The sequence below is a fragment of the Mobula birostris genome, chromosome 8 (assembly GCF_030028105.1).
Source record: "Mobula birostris isolate sMobBir1 chromosome 8, sMobBir1.hap1, whole genome shotgun sequence".
NCBI classification, from domain to species: Eukaryota; Metazoa; Chordata; class Chondrichthyes; order Myliobatiformes; family Myliobatidae; genus Mobula; species Mobula birostris.
The window spans coordinates 103,212,611-103,233,903 of NC_092377.1; the positions used below are offsets into that span (position 1 = coordinate 103,212,611).

The 21,293-nt window shown below is 39.2% G+C and overlaps 1 protein-coding gene across 1 annotated transcript in view; it reads right to left on the minus strand.

The window, feature by feature from the left end:
- The window catches only part of wdr27 (WD repeat domain 27), a 292,507-nt gene that overhangs the window by 236,927 nt on the left and 34,287 nt on the right, over positions 1-21,293 (minus strand). Inside the window, exons 9-13 of the mRNA XM_072266892.1 lie at positions 14,731-14,899; positions 12,305-12,408; positions 9,518-9,582; positions 6,761-6,885; positions 5,142-5,218 (exon numbers count right to left, since the gene is read on the minus strand). Coding sequence (XP_072122993.1) covers positions 5,142-5,218; positions 6,761-6,885; positions 9,518-9,582; positions 12,305-12,408; positions 14,731-14,899 — 540 coding nt within the window. The remainder of the gene's footprint in view (positions 1-5,141; positions 5,219-6,760; positions 6,886-9,517; positions 9,583-12,304; positions 12,409-14,730; positions 14,900-21,293) is intronic.

Below are 21,293 nucleotides of genomic sequence, written 5' to 3' on the forward strand. Positions count from 1 at the left end.
ATATACCCAATGACTTGGCCTCCACAGCCATCAATGAATTCCGCAGATTCAACACTCCCCAGTTAAAGAAATTCCTCCTCATCTCTGTTCTAAAGGGATACTCTCCTATTTTAAAGGTGTGCCCTCTGGTCCTAGACTCTCGCACTATGTTCTTTCTTTTTAAATCTTTTTATTGAATTAGTACACAAAAGGTAAACCGTGTAAACACTAATACACTGTTGCAATATAAATTTACAAGAGATATTAATACACAAAAATGTTAGTATAAACAGTGCAGTTTAGATATAAAATAATAAGGTAATATAATATTACACTAATTTTCCATACATATCAATAAAGAGAAGGAAAAACCCAAAAAAAAACCCACTGTGCAACTAATCTAAAGAGCATGGCAAAGTAATGGGCTAACTAGGTATCAAGTATACTGAAACAACTTAAAACAATCACATCCTCAAACCCGACCTCCATTAAAAACAGTTAAAAAGCAAGAAGGGAATGTAAATATGGGGAAAGAGGGAAAAAAAATTACATTAAATGAAAATGTTGAATAAAAGATCTCCAGGTCTGTTCAAATTTAACTGAAGTATCATAAAGATTACTTCTGATTTTCTCCAAATTTAAACATAGTATCATCTGAGAAAACCAAAAGAACGTAGTTGGGGCATTAATCTCCTTCCAATGTTGTAAAATACATCTTTTCGCCATTAAAGTAAGAAATGCAATCATTCTACGGGCTGAAGGGGAAAGATTACTGGAAATTTTAGGTAATCCAAAGATAGCAGTAATAGGATGGGGAGAAATATCTACATTCAATACTTTTGAAATAATATTAAAAATATCTTTCCAAAAAGTTTCCAAAGTAGGACAGGACCAAAACATATGAGTTAAGGAAGCTATCCCCCAATGACATCTGTCACAAAGAGGGTTAATATGAGAATAAAAATGAGTTAATTTATCTTTAGACATATGTGCTCTATGAACAACTTTAAATTGAATTAGGGAATGTTTGGAACAAAGAGAGGAAGTATTGACTAGTTGTAAACTATGCGCCCAGTCATCCGTCGAGATAATAAAGCCCAATTCCTTTTCCCAATCTGACCTAATCTTATCGAATGGAGCTTTCCTAAGTTTCATGAGAATATTATAAGTAATAGCTGTTACACCTTTCTGACATGGGTTAAGGTTAATTATAGTATCTAAAATATATGTAGGAGGTAACGTCGGAAAGGAAGAAAGTATAGTACTTAGGAAATTTCTAACTTGGAGATATCTAAAAAAATGTATTCTTGGTAAGTTATATTTGTTAGATAATTGTTCAAAAGACATAAGGGAGCCATCTGAAAACAAATCCAAAAACCGTGATATACCATTAGTCTTCCAAATCTGAAAGGGACGGTCCGTGGAAGAGGGGGGAAAGAATATGTTGCCTAAAATAAGAACCGCAAGCCCAAATTGATTAAGATCGAAAAATTTTCGGAATTGAAACCAAATACGTAGGGTATATTTAACTATCGGGTTACAAACCTGTCTGTGGCGTTTCAAATCAAAAGGAAGAGAGGAACCTAAAATGGAGCCAAGTGCATAACCTTGAGCAGATTGTAATTCCAATACTACCCATTTAGGAATGGATAGTGCATCTTGGTCAAGTAGCCAAAATTTCATGGGTCGAATATTAATTGCCCAATAACAGAATCTAAAGTTAGGGAATGCCAAACCTCCATCTCTCTTAGCTTTCTGTAGATGTATTCTACTCAATCTCGGGTTTTTATTTTGCCAAATAAATGAAGAAATTTTAGAGTCAACTTTGTCAAAAAGGGATTTTGGAACAAAAATCGGTAGTGCCTGAAATACATATCAAAATTTTGGCAGAATAAACATCTTAACAGTATTAATACGACCAATCAAAGTTAAATAAAATGGAGACCATTTAAATGAAAATTGAGTAATGTGATCAATTAAGGGTAGGAAATTAGTCTTAAATAAATCCTTATGTTTACAGGTAATTTTAATCCCAAGATATGAAAGATGGTTATTAACCAATTTAAACGGGAGGTTCTGATATAAGGGAACTTGCTTATTAATCGGGGAAAGTTCACTCTTGCTGAGGTTTAACTTATAACCTGAAAAAAGACTAAATTGTGCTAATAAATTTAAAGCAGCAGGAATAGATTTTTGAGGATTAGAAATATATAAAAGTAAGTCATCAGCATAAAGTGATACTTTATGAGACTTTAAACCACGAGTTATACCAATAATATTTGGAGATTCTCGAATAGCAATTGCAAGAGGTTCTAATGCAATATCAAATAATAAAGGACTAAGAGGACAACCTTGTCTGGTACCTCGAAAAAGAGGAAAAAAAGGTGAGTTTAAAGAGTTAGTAGAAACTGAGGCCATAGGAGAATGATATAACAATTTGATCCAGGATATAAATTTTGGGCTGAAATTAAACATTTCAAGCATCTTAAATAAGTAAGGCCATTCGACTCTGTCGAAGGCTTTTACAGCGTCTAAGGAAATGACGCATTCAGGATCATTCTGTGACACGGTATAAACAATGTTTAACAGTGTACGAATATTATAAAAAGAGTAACTATCTTTAATAAAACCCGTTTGGTCTTCCGAAATAATATAAGGGAGTGCTTTTTCTAATCTGTTTGCTAATAATTTAGAAAAAATTTTAGAGTCAACGTTTAATAAGGATATTGGTCTATAAGATGCACATTGAGCAGGATCTTTATCCTTCTTTAATATTAAAGAGATCGATGCTCTGTAAAAGGATTCGGGAAGTTTACCAAGTTTTAATGAGGCCTCCAGAACCCTGAATAACCAAGGGATTAATGAGGGTGCAAAAAATTTATAAAATTCCACGGTAAACCCATCAGGACCAGGAGCTTTCCCCGGGTTCATAGAAAAAATAACATTCTTAATCTCATCAGTGGTAAAGGAAGTGTCTAACATAGAAGATATATCATATGAAATCTTAGGGAAATCTAGGTTATCTAAAAAGTCATACATATGTTTAGAGTCTCGTGGAGACTCTGATTGATATGAGGAGGAATAAAAGTCAAAAAATGATCGATTAATCTCAGCTTGATCAAATATCAGTTGATCTTTTTGATTATAAATCTGATTAGTTTGAAATTTAGTATAGTTAGTCTTCAACTGATTAGCCAAGGACTCTCGCACTATGTTAGCTTACATATTAATGTTATATACAGTATTTTTAGTATTATTTCCTTTACATTTATTCATTTATGTTATGATTATTAATTCTGGGCTGATTGTATATGGCTTTCGTGTAGACCAACTACTATATTTAAAAAATAAAAACGTGGCCTCCACAGCCATCCGTGGCATTCTTGTAAGGTATGTACAAGACAAAATTAATAGTACCAAGAGTATTTACATAAATTACTCAGTTTTACTCTGCAGCCTCCATATAGTTTGTGACACGCAGTACTTACGTATCTAACATGCAAACTAGTTTGTTGAATTAAATAAGAACTTGGTTTCAACTTGCTATTTCCTCTCTTGTAATTTTTTTTTTAAACTTGCATCTGCCAAAGTCAGCAATTTTTAATACCAGCCAAACTATCAGTGCAAACAATGACAAAAATAGTAATGTCTGAAACATGATGAATGAGAATATGTATAGCTTTTGACAGCGAACTCTCAAGGGCCGCCACAAAGGGTCTCAGTTACAGAAAACTGGCACTCAGAAACCCAGCTACTACAAAGCTATTGTAGTTGCCTGTAAAGTCATTAATGCTGCCTCTAGTTCCTGATGTTCAGCTTAATATCTAATAAACTTAAATGCACAGAATATTTCAACAAATGGCTACACCATTACTTTCATAAACTATGAATGTGATCTATCACAATAATCTGCCTTACATTCCATCAGATTTTCTGTATTGTTTTTCTGGCTGCTCAAAAGTTTTTTTTTCCAAAAATACTTTATTCAGAAATATTACAAAATAAAAATAATTACATACAGGAAAAGAAAACCATTCGTTTACTGTGAGTCCTTATTCAATACAGTTATTAACAATAAAATTTTGCATTGACTCTGTTCATTTACAAATGAAAGATGTTTACAGTAAATCATGCATTTACTCTCAACCCTTGGTCAAGTGTTAAGACTTATTAACAATCAAAATTTTCAACAATAAAGGCAGGCAATGGCTCTAATACTTTCCCAAATTAACAATTCCACCCACTCCTTGGGCACCATGTTGATTATCTGTCCACACCGCTGATGAGGGTAGGTCTCCTCCCCACCCAACCTCTCCCCCTCCTACGGGTGATGAACTAAAGTTGGCAAAGGTATTACTCAATCAGATGTAAATGCTAAAGAGAGCTAACCTGAAAATGAAATTGACCAAATTGCCTCCAGTTTACTTTTTATTCGCTATAATTTTGTTTAAAATTTCAATCTCCAGAATAGATGGACATCCCTTTAGAACAGAGGAATTTCTTTAGCCAGAGGCTAGAGGAATCTGTGGAATTCATTGCCACAGACGCCTATGGAGGCCAAGTCAGTGGATATATTTAAAACAGGAGTTGATAGGTTCTTGATTAGTAAAGGTGTCAAAGGTTACAGAGAGAAGGCAGGGGAAGGGGTTGAAAGGGACAATAAAGCAGTCATAATCAAATGGCAGAGTAGACCTGATGGGCCAAAAAGCCTAATTCTGCTCCTACTTGAAGTCATTCTACATGTACAACGGACAAGATATTAAATTGTTGAATTCAGCGCCAGAGATATTCAGTATACACACTAACCCAATTACTAAAATTCACCGATACACACAGGAATGAAGCAGGCATGAATCTGGTGATGAAATGTCCACCCACCTGATATCATGGGATTGAAAGTTGGACAAATTTGAGATAATCCTGCTACGTAAGGGAGGCCAATACAGCACAAAATAAAATAAATATCAAATACAGCGCAGCATTAACCTCACAAAACAAGTTGTGCACAATCTGAACTACCGATCAACTGAGAAATCACATAAGATTCAGAATATTTTTCACCTTATGCCTATCACCCATAATGGATTTATTCAGCAGCCCTAATTCAGAATAACCACTGTGCTTCTCTTCACGTACTGGGCATACAGAAACAAAGCACTTACCCATCTTTGATGGAACAGCTGACTTCTCTTTCTGCTTTGCATCACAGTTTAAAAGGGAGGTGGGCAGCAAAGGAGCCCTGAAAGAAGATTCTCAATCAATACAAGCCACCAATCATGATTTTTGGATCATATCATCATATAATTAAAGATTAAAATAACAATATATTGGAAGAAGCAAAAGATGAAAGCCAAATTAAATAAAGCTGTAAAAGAAACTGGAGAAATAAGGCAATAGAATTAAGAGCTAATTTTAAAAGTTGTTAATAAAACAATATCCATGATAGATAGGGGAATGATAAGAAACAAATTGAAGAGGCTTAATAAGCCTTGTTAGTTAGCAATTTAAATGTTAAATCTTTTTTCAAAGGCCCTCCATTGGTTGGCATCAGCTGTGGATGTTGCGTCCCAGCTGTCCATGTGACATGCAAGCCTCAGCAGTACGATATGGAGAGCAAGCTGTTGCCCATATAGCACACTCCCCTCTCCAGGCAGTGATGAATCCAAAGAATAGCAGAGACTGATACAGTTTGGCACCAGCAGTGTCACTGGAGTTGTCAGTCAGCTTTGAAGTCAACTTAGGACTGTGTTCGGGACTTCAGCTCTGGATTTTTCCTCAGGGTTTACTGCCGAAGCCTCACCCATGACAGGATATAGCCACAAGGCAGCAGAGGTCTGAGATCAGAGTTTTCCTACTCCTAGTTGGGCTACCAGCCACAGCTGATGAGCCCCATCTGGCTTTAAGGCACCAGTGATCTGCCTTTGCCCCTTCTCCTGTCAGTAGAAACGGTTCCACCAGGCTTAGCAGCTAAACCACATGTGAAAGCCAGGAGATGGACTTGGTTGTCAGAGGCTATTTGAGATGCACGCCATTGGGAGCAGGTAGTGGGAACTTATCCCCATTTATCATCCCTGGCTATAACCCAAGGAACCAAATTTCTTTCAGCCCTTTAATATTAGCTATATCCTTCCTGGTTGTTGAAAAATACTGATTTCCCAAGTCCAAAATGAGCCTTAAGTATATTACTTCCATCCAACATGAGCATCTTTAGCACTTCCTGCTCAAGGGCTAGGATATTCACCCACCCAATCCAGAATAGACCCTTTCCCTGGCAAGGCGATGCATTAGCAGCAAGACCAGGAAAATAAGGGGTAGCTCCAGGCTTTTGGAATGCAACAGCCAATGATTCCCTCAATACTTTAGGATGCTGAGAATGCAAACAGTGGTGGGTTTGATGCATGAGGAAAATCATAACTTTTTGAAGTTGACTAACTGAAGATTTTTAGTATACCCTTGGGCTTGCTGCAAATCATCCAAATGGCAAGAATTTGGGCACATTCTATCGTTTCTAGTATACCCCCAACAAGACAAACTTTGCAGACAAAGGTTTTCAAAATTAATGCAAGTGCTTCATTTGGATTGTTTGCTCATGATTTTGAATGCTATGTAAATATATCATATCTTTAGCTTGCTGATGCAATTGTACTTAATGTTTTGTTCTACAGTTAGGTTGTATTTTGGTGTACTTCTCCCATGGAGAAACATATTGATTAGTGATACATAAATGTTGCAGGCTATATTGACAAGATCTTTCTAAAATACGCAGAAGGGGTGATTTTACCTGGCAATAACACAGAGTGCTTCCCCTTGGTTTTTAGACTGCAGACACTTTCTTGCAAGCTCATGTAAATCAATTTCCAGCAGAACAATATGCTTTCCAAACATAGAAGAAAGAAGGCAGAAAATCTGTTGGGAGTAAAACACATTAAATCCCAATAAATTTTCAAAATTAATACATGTACAAAAATGATAATAAACAGTTTCCCTTAAAGTAAGTTTTATCTCTTGCAGAAATGTCAGGAATTTTTATCATTAAAATTTTATCAATTCAAAAAACTGGGGAGAAACAGAAAATCAAATGTTTTTGAAGAGATACTGCCACCTCTTTTACAACCAAAACTGTCTGGTGGACTCTATCAGCCCCAAGAGGGTGAAACTACTTAATGTTATTATTGTGCAGGTTTCACAGTGTAAAAAAATTCTAAATCCAGATTTCCCCTCCAGTAAAAAAGCTGAATGAATGAAACCAAGTGAGAAGGGATAATTCAGAGAATATATTCTTTCATTTGTCCCCAACGTAATTAAAACAGAAAATCTATCTTGCAACACACATAAAAGTTGCTGGTGAACGCAGCAGGCCGGGCAGCATCTATTGGAAGAGGTACAGTCAACGCTTCAGGCTGAGACCCTTCATCAGGACTAACTGAAAGAAGAGCTAGTTAGAGATTTCAAAGTGGAAGAGGGAGGAGGAGGTCTGAAATGATAGGAGAAGACAGGAGGGGGAGGGATGGAGCCAAGGGCTGGACAGTTGATTGGCAAAAGGGATATGAGAAGATCATGGGACAGGAGGCCTAGGGAGAAAGCAAAGGGGGAGGGGGGAAAAACTCAGAGGATGGGCAAGAGGTGTAGTGAGAGGGCCAGAGGGAGAAAAAGGAGAGAGAGTAAAAGAATGTGTGTATATAAATAAATAACGGATGGGGTACGAGGGGGAGGTGGTGCATTAACGGAAGTTAGAGAAGTCAACGTTCATGCAATCAGGTTGAAGGCTACCCAGGCGGAATATAAGGTGTTGTTCCTCCAACCTGAAAATTTATCTTGCTGTTTTCAAAAATGAGAAATCAATTTTACCTCTACAAAGAGATTATTTTCAAATATAATAAAACTCCAATAATCTACTGTTCTATCACTTGAAAATCCAAATGGTTGGGCATTTGACTTACCAAGACCTAGCCACCAAGCTCCTTTTCAACACACCAGCCTTGTTTCTAGCATTCATAGAACATAATAACCACAGTATGCGTCCTTTGGGCCAAAATATTGTGCCAACACCTATTCCACCATCAGTCTAAACCTTCATTTTTCTTACATCCATGTGCTTGTCTAAGAAACTCTTAAATGTCCCTAACGTTTCAGCCTTTACCATTGCCCTTGGCAGTACATATCAGCCACTTAACGCTCTCTGGTTAACTAAACTTACCTCCGACATCTTCCCTGAACTTTCCTCCCCTCACCTTAATAGGATATCCTCTGCTATTAGCCATTGTCACCCATGAAAAAGGCACTAGCCGGCTACTCCATCTATGTCTCTTACATTTTATACACCTCTATCAAGTAGTCTCTCATCCTCCTTCACTCCAAGAAGAAAAGCTCTAGCTCAACCTTTCCTTATATACTCACAGGGGCTCCATTCCCACTGTATTATAAATTCACCAGAGTCCTATTCCCAAGCTCCTTCTAAGCTCGCTCTTATTTCACTTGCTTTCACTAAATTCACCTGGCTTTATATTCCATGCTATTTCTAAACTCCCCTGGTTTACTGAAACATTTATTATACTACAGTGGAACAGCTAAAAAGAAAGTTAATTAAAATTAATTTGGGGTATTAATATGAGTAACATACAATAGTTCAGAGAACTTGCCAGTCAGGCATCAAAGATCTTGAGATGCCAGATCAGCAAAGTTTTACCATCACTTTATTTTTTACAGAACTTTCAATATTTGGTATTAAGTCAAGTAATGCTGTTCAACATAGATGTAGTTTCTCTGTACTAAATTACCTGTAGCATCAGCAGCCTAGCTTGAATATGGTGGCCTTTGAACTACTTTTCACAAGGTTGGAAGAACTAGTTCTATGGAGTTGAAAAAAGACTTTAACCTGAAGTGGGTCAATACTGCATCTGTTTTTCGAGCACCCGTGCTTAAAGGGAAATTTGATCCCATTTTCCCATTGATACTGTTTAACCATCACTGCACCATCAAGTCTGTAGCTCCTACTAAACCTACCTCCCTACTTAATCTGCCAATCAAATCCAACCAACCACCAATTATACTCACTACATATCAATTATCCCATCCCACTGACCTCATCCCTGGCCACCACACTCACCCCAGCAAAAATATTACTCTCTTCACTGTTACCTGCTAATTTGTTCAGTGTTACAAGTTGACCCTTGCCCCAGTAATCTCAATGTTGATTCGCTCTGACTTTCCAACCCTTTCCCCACATATTTCAGACTCCTCTGTGCATTCCCCAAGCCTCAAATCATTCAGTTGGAGGATATACAGGTCCAAGAGTGAAGAGATCAGATGAGCAGCACTCTTGTTGTCATGGGTAGGGATAGAAAAATCATAGAGAAAAGTCAAAATCCATTATTCCATAATCCAATATTCAGTTGACGTACACAGATATAATACTTACCTTCAATAGTAATATAGGTTAGGTTCTTTATTAATAGATATTTATTATTCACAAAGTAATTAGAACTTGCTCAACATAAAACTCAAATTGCTCATCCGAGTACAGCAAGTTTTAAGTTACCTTGTCAGTGCTTCTAATTCCTATCGCATAAGATCCAGCTGTCCGAATGCTTAACCCAAGGTGATCTGAAATATATTTTATTTCATTATTCACCTAAACTTGAGTATCTTTAATCATTCAAAGTACTGTGAAATGAAACAAAAATATTTAATGTGTTACTTAATTAAAATTGGTTTGGTTAATCCTTACAAAATTAACATAGAATCACAATAACTGGCGCAGCAAGATGGTGATGTGGCCAGCTATTCTGGTAAATCCATTACTTACGGTGACAAAATTGGGAGAAGAGTCCCTTAGACCAGTCAAAAAAAAATGATGCAAGTGTCACATATACATTTGCCCAGTTTCCCAGTCTATATATAGATATGGTATGACGTACTGTATTTGTAAGACAGACCTAGCAGATAGTGTTGGAGGGAGAGGGGGGAGTGAGGGTTGATTCGGAGCAGAGTTGTACATACAGAATGAGAGGTCCCATGAGTCAGCATTATTAACTGCAGATTTTACCAAGTTTCATGGCATCAGCAAAACGTCAAGTTTGACAGCCATCCCTCAAATGATAAGTTATTTCTTCTCTATGATGTACATCAGTTAACATGAGTACCGAAGACAGAAAGGAACATGGGGTCTATTCAAGGTAAAGTGACTATTACATCCATAACCAAGGATGGCCCAGTAGTCCCAAGTACGAAAGCTTGGGCACAAGCTGGATGATGAGACTACCAACACAGAAAGGGGGTTGGATGAGGAATCGCTCCTCACTAATCTATTCGACAGGCACATTTGCTTATAATCAACACCCATACTCTATGTTTGAATATATCACCAGAGCAGAATTAGGCCATTAGGCCAACAGAATCTACTCTACCAATCCCTCTCAAACCTATTTCCCCATAGCCTTTGTCGTCCTTACAAATCAAGAACGTATTAGCCAATGCTTTAAATATATATAATAATCTGGCTTCCACAGGCATCTGTGGAGATGAATTCCACAGATTTGTCATCCTCTAGCTAAAGAAATTCATACCTATTTCTGTTCTAAAGGGACATTTTTCTATTTTGAGGCTGTGCTCTCTGGTCTGAGACTCCCTCACTGTAGGAAAATACTCTCCAAATCCACTCTATCTAGGTCTTTAAGTTTTAATAAGATCACCCCCACACCATTTTTCTAAAATCCAGCAAGTACAGGCCCAGAGCCATCAAACACTCCACATACGTTAATCCTTTCATTCCCAGGATCATTCTCAGAAATCTCCTCTGGGCTCACTGCAATGTTAGCACATACATTCTTAAACAAGGGGCCATTTTCAACCTCTCACTGCTAAGGGCAGAAGTTCCCACTTGCTTCAAAAAGACAACAATTATGCCAGTGCCAAAGAAGAATAATGTGGGCTGCCTTAATGACTATCACCTGGTAGCACTCACATCGACAGTGATGAAATGCTTTGAGAGGTTGGTTATGACTGGACTGAACTCCGCCTCAGCAAGGACCTGGACCCATTGCAATTTGCCTATCACCACAATAGGTCAACGGCAGATGCAATCTCAATGGCTCTCCACTCGGTTTTAGACCACCTAGACAACACAAACACCAACGTCAGGATGCTGTTCATCGACTATAGCTCAGCATGTAATACCATCATTCCCACAATCCTGATTGAGAAGTTGCAGAACCTGGGCCTCTGTAACTCCCTCTGCAATTGGATCCTCGATTTCCTAACCGGAAGACCACGGTCTGTGCGGATTGGTGATAACATATCCTCCTCGCTGATGATCAACACTGGCGCACCAACATATCCTCCTCGCTGATGATCAACACTGGAAGACCACGGTCTGTGCGGATTGGTGATAACATATCCTCCTCGCTGATGATCAACACTAGCCCACTGCTCTACTCTCTGTATACACGTGACTGTGTGGCTAGGCATAGCTCAAGTACCATCTACAAATTTGCTGACGATACAACTACTATTGGTAGAATCTCAAGTGGTGATGAGAGGGCGTACAGGAGTGAGATATGCCAACTAGTGGAGTGGTGTCGCAGCAACAACCTGGCATTCAACGTCAGTAAGACAAAAGAGCTGATTGTGGACTTCAGGAAGGGTAAGACGCAGGAACATATACCAATCCTCAGAGGGATCAGGAGTGGAGGGAGTGAGCAGCTTCAAGTTCCTGGGCAGAAAGATCTCGGAGGATCTAACCTGGTCCCAACATATTGATGTAGTCATAAAGAAGGCAAGACATCAGCTATACTTTATTCAGAGTTTAAAGAGATTTGGCATGTCAACAAATACACTCAAAAACTTCTGTAGTTGTACCATGGAGAGCGTTCTGACAGACTGCATCACTGTCTGGTATGGAGGGGCTACTGCACAGGACCAAAAGAAGCTGCAGAAGGTTGTAAATCTAGTCAGCTCCATCTTGGGCATTAGCCTACCAAGTACCCAGGACATCTTTAGGGAGTGGTGTCTCAGAAAGGCAGTGTCCATTATTAAGGGCCTCCAGCACCTAGGGCATACCCTTTTCTCACTGTTACCATCAGGTAGGAGATACAGAAGCCTAAAGGCACACACTCAGTGATTCAGGAACAACTTCCTCAATGCTACCCCACCCTCCTATCTCTCCTTGTATCACCTGCAAAGCTTGCCACAAAGCTATCACGCCTCTTTCTTTAGTGAATGGCACAAGTAAGCCACAAAGCTATCCACAAAGTTGGCCGCAAAGCCATCTGTAAAGCTATCAAGCTTCTTTGTTAGTAAATGGCATAAGTAAGCTGCACTGAATTACCTTCCAATTGTACAGCAGCATCAAGTTCTCCAGTAGCAAGATTAATATTGAATATGCCACATATCGTCCCTACCCACAGGCTGCTGGAATTTCCTGGAATAACACTGAAACAAAATTAAACTATTAATATAAACAATCCAGAAATCTGCAAGGTGAAAAACAGCTAAAACACATGATGATAGAACTACAGAGAAGGTTATACTCTGTCTTTGAAGGATCTACACAATTAGTCCTATTTCACTGAGGCTGTGGTAAAAAAGTGATATTAATTTAGGGTGGCACGATTAGGAGAGCTTCTGCTTCAATTCTAACCCAAGGTGCTATCTGTGTGGAATTTGCACATACCTCTTGTTCACCTCACCTAGGTTAACTGTAAACTGCACATCTTATAGTGTGGAAGAGAGTGATAGAATCTGAGGGCAATATGGGGAGAGTAAAATAGGTTTAGTGTAAATGTGTCCTTGACAATTGACATCGTTTCAGTGGGTCAAAAGTCCTGCTTGCATACTGTATGCCTTGATGACAAATCCGGCTAATGGGACGGCACAGTAGCATAAAAGTTAATACAGCATTTTACAGGACTGGTTGTAAGATCGGGGTTTTATTCCTGCTGCTGTCTGTAAAGAGTTTGTATGTTCTTCACATGACTGCGCGAGTTTCCTCCAGGTTTTCCGGTTTCCTCCCACACTCCAAAGATGTATGGTTACAGTGAGTGAGCTATTTTGCTGCTGGAAGCGTGGCTACACTGGCAGGCTGCCCAGTATAATCCTCGCTGATTTGATAGATATTTTACTCCTCATCCTCTACATTGCTGAAGAGAGTCAACATCTCAAACAACTTCTATACAATGAACATTTATTTCACTGCCTCAGACAATAGTTTTACATTACCACAAAAATGAACTGATGGAGGAAATCTGAAATTATATAGAAAATGTTGAAAATATTGAGCATGTCAGACAACATCAGTGAAGGGAAAAATGAACTGCCATGCTGAGACACATTTCTACGCACATGTCTGGCACATGATGCACCATCTCACCTTCTCCCTTGCCAGTGTATCCAAGGCCTCTACCAAGACTGTTTGCACTCCTGTGCAATTCCTCTTGGTCTGTCAATAGCAATATGGGTGGCTCACCAAGGCAACTTTCTCACTCAAATCAACATTCAGTTTGTATATTAAAATGAGTTATAATTATTATATAACTCAGGGGTCCCCAACCTTTTTTGCACCGCCAACCGGTTTAATATTGACAATATTCTTGTGGACCGGCTGACCGGGGGGTGGGGGGGTATTCAAGTAGGGTTAAACTCACTTCAACATGTCTTTTACAGTTAGGGTTGCCAACTTTCTCACTCCCAAATAAGGGACAAAAGTAGCAGTCAAATACGGGGCACTTGTGTTTACCCCGAGAAAGACTACCATGACCACGAAGCCTTGTGCAGGCACCTGTGTACGCATCCGTGTACGTGCCGATTTTTTTCTACAAATCAGTTTTGGCAATTCTGTTGAGTGAAACTAATTTTTCCCATATAAATTAATGATAATTGCTTCTTCGCTTCACACCATCTTGGCACGAAAGGTTTCACAGAAATGCTCTACCTTAGTGGGGGAAATATGGGACAAGGGCGGTCCCGTATGGGACAAACCAATTTAGCTCAGTATACAGGATGTCCCGGCAAATACAGGACAGTTGGCAACCCTATGTTCAAGTTCAACAGTGCGTGACAGGGAATGAGGAAAGGTGCAGCTGACTCACATCGTTTCCTCGCGGCCCAGTAGCACATGGTTTGCGGCCCGGTGGTTGGGGACCGCTGATATAACTCATATAATTCTCAATACGAATTACAATGACTTAGTAAGGTAGTGAGTTCAAGAGCCACGAAGTAATTTCGCAATTCTATAAAACCTTGGATAGACAACACTAGAGTATTGTGTTCAGTCTGATTACCACTATAGGAAGGATGTGGAAGCTTTCGAGAGGGTGCAGAGGAGATTTACCAGGATGTGGACTGAATTAGAGAGGTTATCTTATAAGGATAGATTGAGCAAGGTAGGGCTGGAGGAGGATGAGGGGTGACTTAATAGAGGTGTACAAGATGATAAGAGGCGCAGATTGAGTGGATAGCCAGAGACATTTTCCCAGAGGTGATCGGAGGAAAGTATGGGGCGGGGGAGAGAATGTTAGAGGTAGATTTTTTTAAAACAGAGCAGTAGGTGCGTGAAATGTGCTGCTAGGCATTTCACACACCTACCACTCTATGTAAATGTTGCAGATACATTAGGATCATTTAGGAAACACGTGGATAGGCACAGGGATGAAAGAAAAATTGAAGCTAATGAGGGAGAGAAGGGTTAGATTGATCTTATTGTGAGACAAAGGGTCTGTATTGAGATATACTGTTCTACATTCTATAAATGCATACCTTGAATCCTTTTTCAACAAGCTACTTAATAAATATTCACAATGAATCATTCTGAGAACTGGAAATTCCATACATGCACACGATCCACTTTCCAAATCATTGTCATTGATACTGGCAGAAGAGTAATGCAGAGCCCCACAATTACTCAAACTGTTTATACACTCAACATCTGTAAATAAAAAAAAATAACTGCATCAGGAGTGACTAAAAATTAAGTTATAGAAAACAAAACAATAATGTTAAGCTGGTGGTATTACAACAATGGTGTCATAAACAAAACCTGTTTCTCTTTGAAATTAGACTGCAATGCGCTTCCCAGTTCATCTTCAGTTGCACACATACAATGAATCTGAATTTTATTATGAAAGAGCATATTGGATAAATGACCATACTGGCATTCTTCTCAGGTTCATGAAAGAAAGCACTCTTCAGTAAATTCAATTCATTCTGCACTCCATCAAGAAAAGACTAGATACACTGGATTCTTCAAAGAATGTGGGAGTTGACAGATCTCGACACAAGACACAACTTGTACTTCAGAACAGACCATGGCTCCAAGCTGTTTCACAATAGTGACAAAATTCGCGTCTCGCCAGCACAATGAGAAATTGCACCTTGAAGGCCTGTTTACAACAAACAAAAAAAATCTAATCTGATCAGGTTAGATTTCTGCCCCCACGACTCGTGACATTTCTCAGCAAAGCTATTTTCAACAGAGCTTTCAAGCCACACTTATGCCAATAACCTGCTCACTGATTATTTGAGCTTTGCCAGAAATAATTGGCTCCAGACCTCACCACAGACTTGATCCAAACACAAACCAAAGTGCTAGATTTCAGAAATCACCTCATATTCACTTCAATGATAACATCACTTACTGCAACACTGAACTGATTCCACAATCAATGGACTCACCCTCAAGGATTCTATAAATCATGCTGTCAGTATTATTTATTTACATATTTATTATTATTTATATTTTGCATTTGCACAATTTGTCTTCTTTTGCACATTGGTTGTTTGTCAGTCTTTGTAGTTTTTCATTATATTTCATTGTATCTAGTGTGAATGCCTGCAAGACAATGAATCTCAGGGGAGCATATGATGACATGTATGTACTTTGAACTTTGACATCAGCATTGAACAGAGTCAAGCATTAAGGAGTCTAGGTAAAACTGAAATCAATGGGAATCCAAGGAAAATCTCATCATTGGTTGAAGTCGCACAACTACTATGTGATATTTCTGCAATAACTATTATGGACAATTGCCAACTCCGAGCATTTAGCTCAAAGCTTTACAGCACTAGATGTAAGATAAGAGTTCAATTCTCACCACTGTCTGAAAAAGAGTTTGCAATCCCCATGATCACGTGGGTTATCACCAGGTGCTCTGGCTTCCTCCCAAATTCCAAACACTTATGTGTTAGTGAGTTGTGGATATGCTATGTTGGCACCAGAAATGTGGAGACACTTGGAGGCAATTTACAAAACAATCCTCACTAATTTGATGTAATGCAAAACAGCACTTTTTGTTTCAATATATATGTGACAAATAAAGCAAATCTTACATCTCTTCTTAGTTTAGATGTTGGATATTCACCATTGATTTCACAATGCTCAATTACAATCACAGCTCTACAAATGCTAATACAAAGAGTGCAGCAGACAACATTCATGCTTGGGATCATCAGTAGCAATTTATGTACACTCAGCGGACACTTTATTAGGTACAATAAGTTAATGAAAGTATCTAATCAGCCCATCACGTGGCAGCAACTCAGTGCAGAAAAGCATGCAGACATGGTCAATAGGTTCTGTTGTTGTTCAGTATCGGGAAGAATGTGATCTATGTGATATTGACTGTGGAATGATTGTTGGGGCCAGACAGGGTGGTTTGAGTATCTCAGAAACAGCTGATCTTGGATGTTCTACTATCTATAAAGAATGGTGCAAAAAAAAAAAAAAAACATCCAGTGAGTGGCTGTTCTGGTGGTAAAAAATACCTTCTTAATCAGAGAGGTCAGATGAGAATGGCCAAACTGGTTCAAGCCAACAGGAAGATGTCAGAAACTCAAATGACCACACATTACAACAGGGCATGCAGAAGAGCATCTCTGAATGCACAACATGTCCAACCTTGAAGATCATGGGCTATAGCAGTAGTACACCACATCAGGATCCACTCCTATGGCCACTAAGTGTATATGCCTCATAGGGACCAAGCAGCTACCAAGTCAAAAAAAAAGAGGAGTGACTCACAACAAGTAGATCTGCTGTTTCAAAGTTTAAGGTAAATCTATTAGCACAGTAAATACAAACCCCATTTCCAGTGAAGTGGGATATTTTCCAAAATGCAATAAAAACAAAAATCTGAGATATGTTAATTCACGTGACCCTTTATTTAACTGACAAAAGTACAAAAAAAAAGATTTTCAATAGTTTTACTGACCAACTTAATTGTATTTTGTAAATATATACAAATTTAGAATTTGATGGCTGCAACACACTCAACAAAAGTTGGGACAGAGTTAAAATAAGATTGAAAAGTGCACAGAATATTCAAGTAACACCAGTTTGGAAGACTCCACATTAAGCAGGCTAATTGGCAGCAGGTGAGGTATCATGACTGGGTATAAAAGTAGCGTCCGTCAAAGGCTTAGTCTTTGCAAGCAAGGATGGGTCGTGGCTCACCCCTTTGTGCCAAAATTTGAGAGAGAATTGTTAGTCAGTTCAAAAGGAACATTTCTCAACGCAAGATTGCAGAGAATTTAGGTCTTTCAACATCTATAGTACATAATATTGTGAAAAGATTCAGAGACATCTCAGTGCGTAAAGGGCAAGGTCGGAAACCACTGCTGAATGCGCGTGATCTTCGAGTCCTCAGGCGGCACTGCCTAAGAAACTGTCATGCTACTGTGACAATTATAGCCACCTGGGCTCGGGAGTACTTCGGAAAACCATTCTCACTCAACACAGTCTGTCGCTGCATCCAGAAATGCAACTTGAAACTGTATCACGCAAGGAGGAAGCCATACATCAACTCTATGCAGAAACGCCGGCGAGTTCTCTGGGCCCGAGCTCATCTCAGATGGACCGAAAGGCTGTGGAACCGTGTGCTGTGGTCAGATGAGTCCACATTTCAGCTAGTTTTTGGAAAAAATGGGCGTCAAGTTCTCCGTGCCAAAGATAAAAACAACCATCCAGATTGTTATCAGCGAAAGGTGCAAAAGCCAGCATCTGTGATGGTATGGGGGTGCATCAGTGCCCATGGCATGGGTGAGTTGCATGTATGTGAAGGTACCATTAACCCTGAGGCGTATATTAGGATCTTAGAGAGACATATGTTGCCATCAAGGCGATGTCTCTTCCCGGGACGTCCATGCTTATTTCAGCAGGACAATGCCAGACCACATTCTGCATGGGCTACAACAGTGTGGCTTTGTGGACACAGAGTGTGTGTGCTTGACTGGCCTGCTGCCAGTCCAGATCTATCTCCTATTGAAAATGTATGGCGCATCATGAAGAGGAGAATCAGACAACGGAGACCACGGACTGTTAAGCAGCTGAAGTCTTATATCAAGCAAGAATTGACAATATTTCCAATTGCAAATCTACTACAATTAGTATCCTCAGTTCCAAAACGATTAAAAAGTGTTATTAAAAGGAAAGGTGATGTAAACACAATGGTAAATATGCCTCTGTCCCAACTTTTGTTGAGTGTGTTGCAGCCATCAAATTCTAAATTTGTGTATGTTTACAATATACAATTAAGTTGGTCAGTAAAACTATTGAAAATCTTTTCTTTGTACTTTTGTCAGTTAAATAAAGGTTCACATGAATTAACATATCACAGATTTTTGTTTTTATTGCATTTTGGAAAATATCCCAACTTTTCTGGAAATGGGGTTTGTATATATTACCATATACAACCTGGAGGTCCTTTTTCTTCTGGGCATTTACAGTAAATACAAGAAACACAATAAAATCAATCAGAGAACACACCCAACAGAGTGGACAACAACCAAAGTGCAAAAAGAAATAACAAACTATGCAAATAAAAAGAAATAATAATAAACAAGTAATAAATATCAAGAACATACAATGAAGAGTCCTTGAAAGTGAAGACAATTCAGTCGTAACAGTTCAGTGATGGTGCAAGTAAAGTTACCCTTCTGGTTCAAGAGCCTGATGGTTGAAGGGTGAACCTGGTGGTGTGGGCTCTGAGTTCCTGTACCCTCTTGCTGTTGGCAACAGCAAGAAGAGAGTATGGCGTGGATTTTGTGTCCTTGACGATTGATGCTGCTTTCTGAAGCAGCGCTCCATGTAGACAGTACACTCTCCATCACACAACTATAGAAGTTTGTCAAAGTTTCAGAATATTCGCAAATTTCTAGGTAGAGACACTGCTGTGCTTTCTTTGCAATGGCACTTATGTGCTGGACCCAGGACAGATCTTTTGAAATGATAAAACCAAGGAATTTAAAGTTGCTGACCCTCTCCACCTGTGATCCTCCAATGAGGACTGGTTCATGGACCTCTGGTTTCCTCCTTCTGAAGTCAATAACCATCTCAGCCAGAGTTTTAATATCCCTCCAATATGTTGTTCCATCACCACTTTTGATTTGGCCCACAACAGTGGTGTTATTGACGAACTTAAATATGGCACTGGAGCTGTGCTTAACCTCACAGTCATAAGTGTAAATTGAGTATTGTAGGGGGCTAAGCACACAGTCTTGTGGTACACCTGTGCTGAAGGAGACTGTGGTGATGATGTTGTTGCCAGTAGTGACCTAACAATTATGGTGTGATCCCTTGCTTTGCATATCCTTCCCAAATCTATTCACTCTTCTCCTGACTGAATTTGCTTTGGTCCTAATATGCCCAGTTCACCAGCCCACTGAGGTCTTCTCTCTGCCTTAATTATCAAATTATCAAACACACAGTCTACTTTGGAATCATCAGCAAACTTCATAATGGTTCACTAATGTGACTTGGTTTTATTCAATGGTAGATGGGGCTCATCAGCCACGGTTGGCAGCTCATCTCGGAGAAGGAAAACTGATCACAAACATCCGCTGCCTTGCAGCTATACCCACTCATGTGGAAGGCTTCGGGAGTAAACCCTGAGGGAAAAATCCGGAGATGGGGTCCCTAAGGCAGTCGTACATTGAGACCAATGCTGACTGGCAACTCTTATGACACTGCTGCAAACTGTATCAGTCTCTGCCTTTCCTTTGGGTTCATCAGATCCGTGGAGGGGGAGATCTTGCTACACAGGCAACAGCTTGCTCTCTATATTATCCTAACAGGTTTGTGTATCTAGATAGCTAGGACGCAATATCCATGGTCAACTCTGACCGACAGAAGCCCTCACCTCAGCTTATTCAATAGCATGGAAGTTCATTAAAAAGCATCAGATTTCACTTTCTGTACACATCTGTGAAGCTATCTATTTACATAACACTATCCTCACATTTACTTTGTCACATTGTCAAACGGCTTTCTCCACAGTGAATTTAACATACTACCAGTCTGCCAACTCCCATCTAATACTCACTTCCTCTTGTAGCCTGTGCTGTTCAAATGTGGAACCTATCAAAGTGAAAGTTAGCCAGTGTACGTATGACACGTACAATTCTGCTGCTATCTGCAAGCAACTTGTATGCCTCCCTATGACAACTTGGGTTTCCTCCTGGTTCTACATAAGACCATAAGAAATAGGAGCAGAATTAGACCATTAGGCCCAATGAGTCTGCCATTCCATCATGGCTGACTTATTATCCTTCTCAATCCCATCCTCCTGCCTTCTCCCCATAACCTTTGACACTTTGACTAACCAGGAACCTATCAATCTCCTGATTAATATACTCAACAACTTGGCATGCACAGCTGTCTGTGGCAATGAATTTCATAAATTTACTACCCCTTAGCTAAAGAAATTCCTCCTTAACTCTGTTCTAAATAAATGCCCCTCTACTCTGAGGCTGTGCACTCTGGTCCTAGATTCACCAACTATTTGAAACATCCTCTCCATATCCACTTTACCTAGGCCTTTCAATTTTCAATTGGTTTCAATTAGATCCCTCTCATTCTTCAAAATTCCATCAAGTATGGGCCTATAGAGTTATAATTTGCTCCTCAAATGGTAACCCCTTCATTCCTGGAATCAATCTCATGAACCTCCCCTGGACCCTCTTCAATGCCGGTACATCTTTTCTTAGAGAAAGGGCTCAAAACTGCTCACAATACTCCACGTGCAGTCTGACTAATGCCTTATAAAGCTTCAGCATGATATCCTTTCTCTTACAGTATATTATAGTCCTCTCAAAGTAAATACATTTGCCTTTCTTACCACTGACTCAACCTGCAAATTAACCTTCAGGAATCCTGCATAAGGCCTTCCAAATCACTTTGCAACTCTAATTTTTTAAAATTTTCTCCCCATTTAGAAAATAGTCCACCCTTTCATTTCTTCTACGAAAGTGTATGTATGACCATACACTTCCAGACACCGTATTGCATCTACCACTACATTGCCCATTCTCCTAATCTAAGTTTTCTG